The sequence below is a fragment of the Diorhabda carinulata genome, chromosome 3, assembly GCF_026250575.1.
Source record: "Diorhabda carinulata isolate Delta chromosome 3, icDioCari1.1, whole genome shotgun sequence".
Taxonomy (NCBI): domain Eukaryota; kingdom Metazoa; phylum Arthropoda; class Insecta; order Coleoptera; family Chrysomelidae; genus Diorhabda; species Diorhabda carinulata.
The window spans coordinates 36,075,840-36,091,327 of NC_079462.1; the positions used below are offsets into that span (position 1 = coordinate 36,075,840).

The 15,488-nt window shown below is 30.2% G+C and overlaps 1 protein-coding gene across 7 annotated transcripts in view; it reads left to right on the plus strand.

Moving 5' to 3' along the window:
* LOC130891767 (ephrin-A4) overlaps positions 1-15,122 on the plus strand; it is a 408,512-nt gene extending 393,390 nt beyond the window's left edge. For all 7 annotated transcript variants that reach the window (XM_057796721.1, XM_057796725.1, XM_057796728.1 and 4 more), the window contains one exon: positions 11,783-15,122. In XM_057796721.1, coding sequence (XP_057652704.1) covers positions 11,783-12,159 — 377 coding nt within the window. In that variant the 3' untranslated portion in view covers positions 12,160-15,122. The remainder of the gene's footprint in view (positions 1-11,782) is intronic.
* The last annotated feature ends 366 nt before the right edge of the window (positions 15,123-15,488 follow it).

The window sequence follows — 15,488 nt, forward strand, 5'->3', positions numbered from 1 at the left end:
TTGCCGAAGCTCCAAGCAATGCAAATATTGAAGCTTGGATCCAGACATTCAATACTACTGGAAACACTGCCTTATTAAATTGGAGTAATATTGTATTTGATTCTTTAAAGTAAATCAAAAAGATACCGCCGCAATCCAAAAATATTGTAGCCATCAGTTTTTAGTGCTTTTTTGCTACGTGCTTTCCTTTTCAAAGCAACTCCATGGAATATCTTTTCGATGTCTGATTATAGTAAAATTAAATCTTCTTACCTTTCAAGTTATTTTTTTACGCTTTGAGTCGTCAATAACTAATAATTCTGCACGCACCACTAATTTAACCACATCTCTTTCGATCTTTCATCGTTTTTTTTTATTCAACCTCTAACTGAGTTGTCTGTAACTTAGCTATTCACTTAGAAACTCACTTAGTTACAATATTCTTGTAGTCATCCATAGCAATAATTTGTGATTAATATCCATAAATTAATATTATTGATAATAAAATTGTCAAGTGAGTAAATGGTTCCTCACATAATAAAAATTAATGTTGTCCTTTAATTAAAGAAGAAGAGTGAAATTCGATACGACAACTTGAAATCAATAATTCATTAAAAATATTCTGACTCCGGTAAATTGTAGTTAGACGGAAATATACCTACTTTCCTTTTGTGGTTTGTTCAAGGTTTTTTTGACAAATAGTTGTTTGATAATAATCATGGAAACCTTTCTATTTTCAGTAAATCCAAACTTTTAGGGTTTATTAATCTTTAAATAAATTTCAAAATCATTCGTGCCGTAAAGTTAGTTATTGGTATTTTGTCCCGCGAAAAGGAGTTTACGGTTCGTTGGTGGAACGTTCAGAGGTATCATGCACGTTGTAAAAATGAATGACTCACGTGTTGAGGTTCAATTTTCTGTCAAATCTGCGAAATCCTTCGCATTATATTACACGAAGATTTAAACATGCGATAAATTTGCGCAAAGATGTTGGTATAAGTTATGTCGAGACTCGTAAACAAAGTTAGTGCCTCTATAGTTTTGTCCATTTCTCATTTTTTTTACAAAAAGTTTTGACACAAAAACACAATCTAATCCACATCCGCACTCACCTTATAATCCCCATATTGCTCCTTGCGACGGTTTCTTATTTACGAAGCTGAAGTCACATTTCAAAGTCATCTTGGTGGCGTAAAAGAAGTCAAAGAAGTAGAAGTGCTATCTGCATAACAAAAGAACGCTTTTGCCACTTGTTGACTTGAGTATTATATGCATGCGTAAGCTATCTGCGCGTTTAGTGCCGTGTTCGCTCAGTTTGGACCAAGTGTTCATTCAAATAAACATTTCCCAGGCCTTACTGATACCATACGTCAGATTTATTGCGTCAACTTATTTATATATAGATGATATCTGGATCCATGCCTACACTCCTGAAAAGAAAAAATTAGTCAAGACAGTGGATTGCGATAGGCAAACCTACTCCAAACACGGCAAAGATGATTGATAAAGTAGAGGGAAAATTGCAAACAGCGACACCATTTGAAAAAAAGAAAGAAAATGCTTTTTCATTAGAACAATGCAACCTCTCACATTTCGGTGATTGTCATCCTTTCCTTTATTTATTTTAATTTTTGAAATGATCCTTGACACTCGATTTGCCACTGAATATTAATTTTCATTTTGATGTATTCTTTAAAAAAAGGTTCTATGACAATTTTACTAATTTGTTTAAGTAAAACGACACAATGGATATGGATGAATAACAGTATAAAATTTATTTATAACGTAAAATATTTATCGTTTGAGGAGTAAAGTAATTGTTTCTTTGTTTATTATTTGCAACAAACTTGCTGTTAACTTTTCGTTTATTCCCTTTATACTCCAGCTTTATATAGAGAGATTTGGATGATACTAAGCTTAGAAAGGTAAACTCCGAAATTAATATTATCCAAAGTTTTAGCCGTAATATAACTATTGATAAAATTGATCAAATAAAAGATATCTGTTAAACGTTTGACAAAGTCTAAAAGATAATAAAATAAATTCCCAGAAGCCTAGAATGTTTCTAAAACAAACAAATAATAGCCTTTTATTTCTGATTCAAGTGTATAATGCTACATCCGGAACAATCCCGCACAACCAGTAAAAGATTTTATAGCTCGTCATAGAGCAGGAAAACAAACATCATTTCGAAAATATCGCACATTCCGGCTAATTATCAATTAGAAATAATTACTTTTCACGCCGTTCGCGCTCTTGCTGCCGAGTTATAAATTAAAACATAAAATTAATAGGCAACTCAAACAATTTCAACCGCCAAATATTTTCGGGGTCCTCTGTTAACTTCATAACGAGTACATAAAAAAATAGAAGATGCTTTTAAGTTAATCAATCCATGCAGTCATTCAATAGGGATCGAGCTTAAATTTACATAACTGAACTTTCGAAAAAAAAAGGAATGTATTATAATATTTTCAGCCATATTGTGAAAATACTTTAATTTTTAATTTGTCTCGTGGATTAATTCTCCCCATTTTCTCTCATCAATTGATAGAATCGCCGCTTCTGTTTTCGTTAACTGTTTATCTTCGAGATTCTTTTCTATAAAGCTATCCCATGACAGTTGGCGGTCAAACGGCTATAGGCAAGCGGCAAACATCTATGAAGCTTCAAACGACAGCAATGTAATTTGGAATTGACCCGATGGTAATTCCTACTGAACACACTATTCACGATACCACTATATAAGTTTTTAGATTCGGCAACACTGTGTGAATATGTAAAATCTGACATTACCACCATAAAGTTTACCATTTTCAATGGTGAACGTACTCAGATCGTGTAGTCATACGTGTCAAAAAATGGAATCAACAGAAGTGTGCCGATTAACTCGCTTTGACATGTTTCGTTGATTTTCCGAATTCAAACGTGGTTCTCTACAGAATGATTTTCCCGAAAATAAACAACAATTGACTGTATGCGTTTTACAAGACGAGTCAAATCCAAAAAAAAGTTGTTAGTGCACGAAGCACTTCGAAGCAAATGCTCGGAATAAGTGAATATTTCGCCACGGTTCCTTTGGAACGTAGAACGGTTAATTCTGAATGGTACGAGTACATCAGCATTTGTTCACCTAAGTGCTCGAAAAAATCAGGTACACCAATTGCAGAAGACTAATAATTCTCTATCACGACAATGCGAACTCTCACACATATGTTCAAACAAAAACGTTTTAGAATAGTCAAAACATGGAATTGAGGGGCCATCCGCTGTACAGTCCTTGTTTAGTACCCATTTATTTTTTCTTATTTCTGTAGATCAAAAAGAAATTGCCAGGTCAATTTTTTTCTATACCTGAAGAAGCGGGTGTTCAAATCACATGTTTGGGAGGTACCTCAATCGAAATGGAAAAAATGGAGAGTATTTTGAAAAATTATGAATATTAAAGGATATCCAAATATGGCGACAGAAGTGGAGAATAAAGATAAACGAATAGAAATCATCCCCAGTGACCTACACGATAAGAAAAAAGAAATGCCTATCAGTTTTCATAAATAACATACAGATACTACTGGCCAAAACTACAGAATACTCAGGAATATAATAGAATCGGAACTCAGGCGGAAAAAACATTCAGTATAGAAACAAAATTAATTCCAGTTCGCTATCCATGTCACAAAACTGTCGAAACAATCAGCTTGGAAGTTGGAACCGATCTTTTCATTATAAATGACAAAACATACAGTATATGCACTTTGCACATGCGTTGCATCAGTTAAAACTGATGACCGTTTTAACTGATACGATCGAAATGACTGACAGTGATTGGGATCTTTTGGTACAAATATAAATTGCTGGTTAATTTAGAAATGTTTGGTGATCAATTAGCTATTCCCACTGACAGAATACATTTATCCGTTTACAAAAATACAAACAATTCGCTACCCTTTAACTCCATTTGATATAATCATTGGATAAAAAATTTCAGTACTTGAAAGTTGCTTCTGATAATTTGCCGATTAAAAGGTATTTGATGTATCAAAGGCCCTTTGAAAATGCGTAACTATTATTGCCTACTAATAAAGTTGTATAACAATTTGGTAACATAAATGTTATTAACTCGTTTCCAAGTTGGAATTAATAAAGTTACCTACTAATAATTGAAATTGATGAAAACTTTACGTTATGGTTTTGTAATCATGTTTCAATCATATACGAGTTTCAATACGGAGATTTAACTGGTAGATATTGAATTTAGTTTCATCAATTAGAGAATATTTAATTATAATATGTCGATATTACCAATATCATGAAAGTATAATTAAATGATTTTTTAGTATGAAAATAATATCTTAAATTATTATCATCAATAGTTTTGTCAGAATATTTACATTTCTTCAATTCATAAGTTGTATTCGCATTTCAACAGCTAATCGTTTCAGGAATTCAGCGTATGCGTTTTCTTGAATAAAAAAATGGTAAAGATATAGTTTTCATTTCTCAGTATAGTCTCTATTAAATTGTGCAACAGGTGAAAAAAGTTCAACTTTTCTCACGAAGGTGGTAGTTTGCAAACACACGAGTTGCATACTATACTTTTTCTACAACTGCACAAATTGAAATAATAAAAGTAATGAAAAGTAATGTTTATTTCTATGATTAGTAAAATCAAAATAATACTAAGGTATCCTCTTAACTGTTAAATAATATTATTTAAAATTGTGAAATTTTTACAATTTGTATAGTTCAACCTGGAAGGTCATTTCTTTTTATTAAATTTTCTGTTATGTTAATTTTAGATGTTGTTGAGGGTTGATCGTTCATATACGGTGTATTTTCTGTCTCCATTTCTGTAAAAGGTTCGAGTGATTTTTCAATTGAGTTGAAGATTTTCTTAGCAACGTTAATTTTATTTTAACAGACTTTTCGACGTATCTTTCTGCCGTAGCGCTTTAATGTTAATATGTCTCCTCTTTACTAAAATTGTTGCCGAAGAAAGTCTGAAGCAGTGACCTGTTGGTAATTTAAAAAGAAATGTTTTTCTGGCAAATCAATCGGTCGAAGAGCAGCATATTTTTTCGTGTTATTTAATTTCACAAGTAAAGCTGAATTTAATTCCTCTAAATTATTGATTCTTAACTTTCACAATTCCTCTCTACGACATGCCCCTGCTACGTCTATAGCTATTGCTGTCTACAAATAAAAAAGCTAAAATTAAAATTTTACAAAAAAATTCTTGCCACCCGAGAGTTTTGAACTCGAGACTACTGAGTTCCAAGCGGACATCCAATCCACTGCAACATTGACCATTGATTTAAATGTATTGGTTATAAGTACAAATATCTATCTACAATAATTTAAAATAGAATTTTTAATGATGTTAATTCAAGGAAAAAATAAAATTAGATTCTAAAAATGCTTCCTTTCTAAATAAATTTATATTCATTACAAAAACTTTGTTATATCTTCTTTAGTCAAAGTTAGGTACTTTTACTGGAGAATATTCTCGTCATTTGTAGCATAATTGGCATTTTTCTGCTTCTGAAGGTAAATCATTTATTTTACATGCTTGACGGACGTTTCGATAAATTTAACATTAACAATGTCAAGAGAGTACAAACAAACAATTCCGTTGTTACCTTAAGTTGTTACGTGTATTAACAAAATTGAGCCTCATTGCTCAAATGCATTAAGAAATGTATTTTTAAAAATTTCAAATGAGTAGTCATAAACGTATTTTATTGCTCTCAACTCTTTCACGAAATTTCATCTAAAAGTTCTTATTCTTTCTCGAAAGTGGTCCTTAAATCATTCCACTAAATCCATTTTATGTCTGTTTATATGCCCAGTCCTATTTAATTAGGTATATTCAGACACTCTTATCTGCGCTACATTAAAAAGTTATATTTTGTATTTAAAAAATGTTATTTTTTTTAGTTGCATAATATTTGTTCAAAAATTTCTAGCTCTCAAATTTCCACTCTAAAATATAAAACACTTTTCAGAAAATACCAGATGTGAACATAAAATACGAAGAATGAAATATATAACCAGCAATTACTTCCCCGTTGCCCACTTGTCAGACCGCTACCGTAGTCGCTTTAGGAAGATCATGCTTGCAGCATCTATGTCGAAACATGAACCTTGAACATCGCATTTATATTAAAATGGAAAGAAATAAGTTCGAAAAAAAGACACAAAATGTCAGTATATAATATGTAGACTGTTTACAAATAATATGAGCGATTTAAATGTGGCCTTAAGTTGCATCAATCGATTGATTACCTGGGAGTTACTTTGACGTAAGATGGAAAAACAGAAACAGAAATCGTGAATAATCACGAAAAAGAAAATAGGCATAAACATAAAAATGAAAGTATACAAATCGATAACAGTACCTAACTTAATATATGGAAGTGAAACATGGGAATGAACAAAAATATTTAGAATAATATAGAGATAAAACTACTAAGACAATACAGGATGGACAGGATGAGAAATGGAACGGTACGGAAACATAAATGGAAGAACACCACAAAGCCTTATAAGAAAAATGACAGAAGCAACAGGATATAAGAAATGAAGGGAAATAAGGCCCAGAAAAAGTAGATAAAAGAAGAATGAAAACTAAAACCCCAATATTCTGATGCTCCAAAGGACAAAAAGAGTTCGATAGAAGAAGATCTAATTTTCTCTGTTTTCTTGTTGTTATTTGGCTCCTCTATTACGATTTGTGTTTTGTATTTTAGTGTCCTGGCTCCGCATTATTACCTGTATTTTAAGGTAGCTATTTAAATAATTTTATGAACATCATTAACCGTAATTATCTTTCGATTCTGCCCATGTTTAAATTAACGAAGTTGAAGAATGAAAAGTTGATTTAACTATAATAGCTAGACATATAATCTCAAGTTGTTATTAGTAATGATGAGTACTATAAACATGTAGTGCTTAGTTTTAAGTATTATCAATAACTATATAATATGAACAATGAAATGTTTTGTTAATAATTGTAGTACAATTATCTTTAAAAAAACATGTCGCTTATACATTTTTACATTCTCAATGAAACCTCTAGTAGAAAGAAAATATCAAAACTTAGTAATTACCGAATATATTATGTACATGTCAATAACAATTTCATATAAGACAAACTAATAATTATTTCTAAAATCTATTTGAAGTAAAAACACCTAGAACATTAAGTAAATTGCTATGTTGAAAAGGTGGCCTATTCATTACACATCGTATTGATGTTTGCAGAGAATATTTAATGGAAAATATTCTAAGGCGTTTTTTATAGGCCATACTTAAAAAATTCATTGAGCTACCCGTCACGGTATCGATTTATTCGCTCCCCCTTTTAGATTTTTGTCATCTAAAATACCACATTTCTATTTTATTGGAGACATTTCATTGTAGCAATACATCTACTATTCTTTTTTTGGGTAAAGAGTCTCAACAATTTTATTTAAAAGGAAATTGGTCTGCTCTGTAACCATTATAATTACTCGTCATTAGTTATAAACACACTGATTATTCGTGTTTGAATTTCATTAGCTAGCCGATTAACAGTTTTTTCTTTGACATATTATACTATTGTCAAACTTTCATTTTTATTTTTTATAATTGCTGATAAACATCCTGATTTTGTTTGTGAAACACGAGCCATATCTCCACGTCAAGACTACCTTTACCATCAGTAAGGCCTGTTTCCAACGTATTTAGTTCGGTTCGTTATCGGGTACTTTTCGATCACAACCGACTAGGGGGCAACGATGCTTTGGTCTCTATTCGCTACCTAATAGAAACAGTACAGCACCGAATACTCCATCGACACAAGCATGTTCTGAATAGTTTGAATACATTCCCTCATAAATGTATTTTGGCGTTGAAGACAGTCCTTTAACTTGCCAAGAAATTCATCAAACGATTTAGTTGGAAGTATTTAAAAAATTGGTCTTCGTTTTCTCTTGACTTCGGGAAAATAGTATAGAATTCTAAATTCTTTCCGCAAAGGGATGAGAGGATGCACCCAATACATTTTTGTATTTCTCCTTCGTTTTCTATACAGAAAAAGCATGGCGTTTTCTCCATGATGACTACACCACAAACCATCTCCAAGGAGATCTATTGGATGTATCAACCTAGGTAAGAATAATCTACGAATTATAACGTCAGGTTTAGCAACATGCAGATTCTGCTACGTACAGGACGAAACCTCTATTACCACTCTCTCGAATTGTGAGGGACTACGGAACTCCAGAGCGTTGCACCTGGGAGCGTATGAAAAAAACGGTGAAGATCTTTGGCAGCTAATCTGATCTAAACAATTTTGTCTCGTGAAAAGTACCAGTGAAGTGTTGATATGTCTGTGATATCAATATAGTAAACGTTTAAAAACAATGGTACAAGTTATTCAAAAGGCAGATAATAACCAAGAACGGTTTAAAAAGTATACAAATGTGTTAGTTCAAACAGCAAATTGACTATTCGAGAGCTTATGAAAGCATTTTTGCAAATTGTCAAATTATAACACCATATATCTTCATGTAGAATCGGATTTATCGTATCACATATCGTATATTGAAATGTATGATATAATTAAATATAAATTCTAATAAATTTTTCATTTCTGTTTCTGTTCAACAAATCCTAGAAATCGGATGTTGTAGGACCGATTTGTCATTCATCAATTAACCAAATTCAAACGTATCATATTCTTTTGATATATTTAGAAACCCAAATTTTAAAGACGCTATGTTCAATGAACTCTATCTCCCGAGAAAGTATTTTCGTATCCAAATCAAATCAATAATAAATTACGATACATTTCCAGCTTCTTTTAAAAAGGAAATTTTCAAATATCCTATTTTAAAGTTATTTGTTATAACTGGACAATTTATACGAGCGTTGTCTGAAAAATTTCCGACTTCATCATGAAAATCTCAGAACTTAATTAATATAAGTATATTAGCGTTTGTGTGGAAAGATTCTCACTTAAATTTTAGATATCTGGGATGAGTCCAACCGGTTAAAGATTTGCTGGAAAAAATGTATACAGAAAACTTTGTTGGAATGTGAAAGTGTTTATGGAAAAAATGTCTTGTTTTTTTGTTAGGTCGAAAACTGTACAGCTCTTATTAGTTAAAATCGATAAATTGGCGTATGAATTATTAGATTGTAAAAAAATGATAAAATAGTTTTTCTAGCATAACGTCGGATCATTTTAAGATAATAATGTTTTGGTACTTGGATAAGTGCATTATAAAATACCTCATTTCAAATATTTATAAAGTTATTTTGTTGATAAAGAGACAATATGTAAAAACTTTGAGTTCGAAACTGTGGGAAATAAAAGTTTATGAACGTTTTGAGTTCTAATAAAGCGAGTGGTTTAAATTATCGGTTGCAGGGCCAAACATATTTCAAAATTTTTAAATACTATTGGGATATAGTTAAGCTAGTTTATGAGAAGACCGGTTGGACTCATCCTTTTTTACTGACTCTTGAGATATCTAAAATCATCGTTTCTATGAGTAAAAAAATTATTCCTTTTATTTACTATGAATAAATGGAGAGTTATAGTGGCATGACAATTTTTTTTAAATATTATTATACATAATTCGTTTTTAGTTGGAACCTCCTGCCGTGAATGTTGGTTAGATTAGGTTAACTAGCATTGTTGGCCTTTTTAAGGGTCTGATAGAGCAACAAAATCGATTTTTTTGGCAACTAATATAATTTTTACCCATTTCGCACTATTCTAGAATAATAAAATATCGTTATATAACAAAATTCATTTGGAACAAAAAAAGTAGTCACCTATGTCCACAAATTAATTTATGCTAAATAGTCAACATGTTGTGTTTTGTGGAAAACCTGTTTAAGCCATACGAGTATTCACGTATTTCGAATTTTTTTATATGCATGCTAATTTTTTTAATGTCTGTGAACTTTCTTACATATTTTTAAAGCAACTAACCAAATCGGAATTGAATAAACAAACGTCATTTGAAATTTTCGAACTCGTGTTCACACAGCATGAAATGACTTTAATTTCACTTATTATAAGAGAAAAATTGCAGATATTACATTCATATATACACAATGGTAAGAATGTATCTAATTCGATTTCTGTGAATAGCATGACTCATTTTATTATACCGTTTAATATTACTTTCTTATAATTTATTTCATTTGTATTTAAATAACAGTAGTTGAAAACTTTTATTATTTTTTGTCCAATATTGCGATATAAAACAATTTTAAACTTAGTAAACTTATCATTTAACGAATTCATTTATTTTTTAATTGATTGAGTACTAGTGTTTGTGTGTGTGTGTGTGTGTGTGTGTGTGTGTGTGTGTGTGTGTGTGTGTGTGTCTAAAGTAAATTTTTGGAGATGTTATACAGAACCTGTTTTTTCGATTTTTTGATTTTATTTATTTGGCAACCGTTAGTTTCGCCCATATAGCAGTGCCTTAAATTCCACATTCTGTTTACCTAATCAATCATCACTGAAAAACGTTCTTAATCTTGATGTTATCAACACATGAATGATGGTCTAAATTATTCCGACCTCTTTCAACAGTTTCATATCTATTTAATTACGGTCAATCTTTTTATTCGCATTCTTTACCATTACAGGGATATAATTAGTGGTTTGTTTGTCAACATTCTAGAGATATTATCCGAATTTCAATCAAATTACAAAATGAGTACCGATCACAAATAATATTACTATTATTATTTTTTTTTCAATAATTTACATTCTGTTCTTCATTTTGCTTCGATGTTTATTTGTAAGTGAATTGGCAAAGTACTTGAACACCTCAAATCCGTTTCAAACTTGATAAACATACTTGAAATGGATTTATTCTTTATTTTTTATCTCTAATATTCTATTTTTATTATAAAAGCTTTCTTTGCCCACTATTATTAATTAATATTAGTACTATAAACAACGTAATTAAATTCTATGTTATTATTAAATAAATTATTATGAATTCCTTGAACAATAAGTATGTTTGTACCATAACCAGAATTATTATGTTCAAAGGCGACTTTAATTTATTTACCTGACATAGTTAAAGAAAAGAATGTTAAAAAATTTCATTTTTATATGTTATTATTAATAATATATTATTAAGACTCAAATACATAAACATATTCTAACATGCAGATATTTTCTAATGTATGGTTTATATATATATATATATATATATATATATATATATATATATATATATATATATTCCAAAATTCTATATGCTTATCATTACATGGAAAAATCCAAACTACAATCCTCATTTTGGCACTTATCCATGAATTCACGATTGGATCAGTCTTTTCACAACACTTTCCATTAATAATATTTATTTGTTATTTCTATTTACGTTAGGTTTACAAAAAAATGAATTGAAAGTTTTTTCAAATAATTTGGGCCATCTGCAGTCAATTAGAAGTATACAAGGTGTTCTGTTATGCCGAAAAAACTTATTAACATATTTTTTTTTAAACTATATATAATTTCAGTTTTTCATGATCTATTAAATTTATTATTTTGTCAAATTTAGCCACGTTTACCGATCATAGGACAATCACATTCTTTTTTATGAAGTACTGCACTATTTAAACAAATATATTGATGGGTAATGAACAGTATATTCAGTATACTTTATAGATGGTTATCATCATACATATTATCAAAAAAACTTACTCAACTTAACATTTTTGTGAATCTGTAAATTAGTGTTTAGGTTTCAAGTAAAATTTTCATTTAACTATTATATATTTGCAGGTCAAGATTACTACTTCATTTCCACATCTACAAGCGATGATCCCCATAGGAGGATAGGAGGTCGCTGTACAACCCACAACATGAAGATAATTTTTAAAGTGTGGGGACCTCCATCAACACCCGCAACAGCTGTCCCCCCTCCAATAACGGCGAAACCATCTTGGTGGTCCGTACCATCACCACGTACCACCACGTCCTCAACAACTTGGACGACTCCAACCACGGTGTCGTCATCTACTACCACTAAGAAGTCTAAGACTTACAACAAACATCCCAACGAAGTAGTGAAAAGTGAAGAATTGACACTGGGAGGTGGTGCACCCACCGCCACCAATTTAATAGTGGTCGCGTGCTTGGCGGCGTTATTTATACGATGAAATTTTTGATTAATTCCCGAAATTCGAGCTCAGAACCCTTCTGAGTATAAACGATATAAAAAAAATACTTGACAGCTCCTCATACAATATATATATATATATATATGAAATTTCCGAACATACCGCGCCTGTTGGTTTTTTGGATTATATTTCTGAGTATATCAATAAGACTTTATGTGTTCTGATACCCCTTGCCGTAGGTTATGACTCTTATTATGACCTAAAGTTATTCTAATTTATAAACAAAATTTGAGATCCATCGATCGTCTAGGTACTTATTGCGGCTCTAAAGAATTGATTTAATAAATACAAAATTATTTATTGAATTTGTATATATGTAAGGCCTAAGCTGTGTGAATAGTTAATTTTATATTACATCTGATGAATGTGTTTTGAGAAAGTTCAATAAATTTTCACAGTATAGCAAACGTCATATGTCCAGCATTGTTTGAACGTTTTGATGAATACATTATTATTTGTCTCAATAAGTTATTAGATATCTGTGAGAGTTTACCATAATGATGAAAAAAATAATATTCTTTGACAACTATAAAAATTTGGAAAGTTGCAACCATTTTTTTTAAACCAGTTCTTTGGATAGCTGTGATATTTCCAAGATGCCTTAGGCAAAAACCCTGTATATATATTTGGTAACTAATTCGTAAGGTAAATTATTTTTAGTCATTGGAATTTTACAATTCCTAATCTTTTATTGAGACATTTTACAATGCATTTCTCTAATATTATGCCTAATGTTATTGTCAGGGTTGGTGTCATTCTACAAAAACAGATATTTATTTAAACTAATTTTTATCTCTATTTATATCATCAAAATGTAAATATTGTTACACTCTTTTCAATACTTCAAAATAATATAGTTATTTTTAATTACCAAACTTGCTTAAGGATAAAATAACATTTTTAAGTATATTAACATGCAATTTCATTGTGCAGGCAAATTTCCTATTGTTGCATTCCATGATTTTTCACCCCTCAAAGATGTATTGTGTTCAATGGCCATTTCCAGGAAACTTTTTGCTTTTCAAAAATCCACTTCCCCTTAATAATATTTGTAAAAAGCGTTTTTAAATTAATGTTTAGTAATTGTGAAAAATTTCAATACTTCCTCGCATTTATTATATTTATAATAATTGTATAACAATACAAGTCATAATTTTTTCATAATATTTGTTAGAAAAATTCCTCATACAGTACAACCTAGATAAAATAAAGACCAAGGGCACCGTTAAATAATGTAAGTAATGGAGGTTTTTACTTACTAAAGGTTTAAGTTTTTTTAAGGAGTTTTTATTGGATTATATTTTCACTTACAGAGGTTCGTTTATGAGCTTTCTTTAGAACTTATAGAGATAGACGAGCTTGCAACACATTGATAGAAGAAACTGTATTTGGCTCCATATCAGTTATCATTTTTTTACACTTCCTTTTCTGCAAAAAGGTTTTGATATTTTTGGTTATATCTTAAATCAGCGTTCGAATTTGTGATCTTGTGTTTGCCGGCATGTATTGTATGAAGAAAATGTTTTTTTTTTCGGTAATCATTTATTTGTCTATTTTAATAAGCTATTTTTAAAAAAGTTCTCTAGCTATCCATGCTTTTTATTGGTTTCATAGTCCAGAGGCAATGATCTGCAGCTCGCAAAGTAACGAGATTTCTTTAATTTACCAATAATTATTGGCTTGAATTTCTCTTTACCTGTAGAATTTGCACAAAGCAGAATCTTTGGTCGTTTCTTGCTATGACTCTCTCGATGACATTTTCCATTTTTAAATGTTAATGTTTTGTCAGAAGGGCATTTGAAAAATAGTCCCGTTTCGTCAGCGTTAAAAACGTAATGAAGGTCGTATCCATTAAATAAACTTTCCAATTGTCTGTTTCATTCTGTGCAAAATTCTTTACTTACACTTGCACTTTCATGAAGGCCAGATTACGTCGATTTCTGAAAATTTCCATTCAACAATTACTAGCATTACTTGCATACTCTTCAGCTTTTCTAAATTTCTTTTCGAAATTCAGCAATTCTTCATCTTTTACATAAAAGCTTTCTCCCGATTCTTGCTTTTTCAATAATTCAGGTGCGTTTTTTATTATGATGGATAATGTAATCTCATATATTACAAACTGGGCTTTCCTATTCAAACCACTTTTCACTGTTTCGATCGCTTTCAACTTCTCAGTTGTTGGTGTTTTCACTTTTCGTTTTGAATTCATTTTCACTCACAGTGTGCAAAGAAATGCTCTCGCAACAAAAGCTGAAAGCTACTGATACATACATATAAATGAGTTAATGTACTTAGACCTTAGAGTATTTTGAAATCATTTGTTAAGCATGTGTAAGCAAAAACAATGGGAACAACAGGGAACCTTGCATATTCAATAATAACTATATTTTAAGTAAAAGAGTTTTTGGACTCACATTTTATGAATTTATAGAGGTAATTACGTTGCCGAGGTTTAATTTATCAAGATTTGCTTATATTTCAAACTAATGTGGCGAAACTTGAAATGCATTATACAGCTTCAAGTGTGCATATTGCAATTAATTAATTATTTGATATTTTTCATGTGATAAATAGAAGCAACATTATTATCTTGAAGTTTTGAAAACGTTAAATTTTCGAACACTGTTTTTGTGTCTAGCAATTTTGCTTTAATGCAACGATTTTATTTATTAGGTATTACAATATAGACTGCTTTACAAAAAAGTGTGATATTCGATACAACCCTGCACATTTTATATTTTTATTTTTGTCTTATATTATTGCAAATTAACTTACAATTTCACATATATATTACTTTTAACAATTAGTCTGCTTTAAAGAGGATTTACAGATAATAGAGATGACAATCATTCAATAAACCATTTATTAGAATGGTATCAATCACTGAAATATAAGTGTACTATTAAATATATTCTCTCAAATAAATGAATACCTATTTATATTCGGGTATTTTTTGTTACTATTACCTTTTTTGGTGTTTATGTTTTGAAATCATATCAAAAATACTTTATAATAAAAACTGTAATCTTTAGAACCTCCAAACAGTTTTTTAGTATCTAGTTATTTGAATTGATATATCTATTAACAAACTACATTTTTTATTTGTTACTTCTTTTAATATTGCTATCTATAATAAAGTTCACACAGAAAAACAGAAGTTGGATTTAAATCAATTGATGTGAAAATTAAAAATATTGAAGACACTATAAGTCTAAAATACTAAAGAGAAATAATTGTGGATATCTATGTGTATGAAACTATCATTTGAAACTGATCAATCAATGTGTGTTTCTATTTTTCAAAAT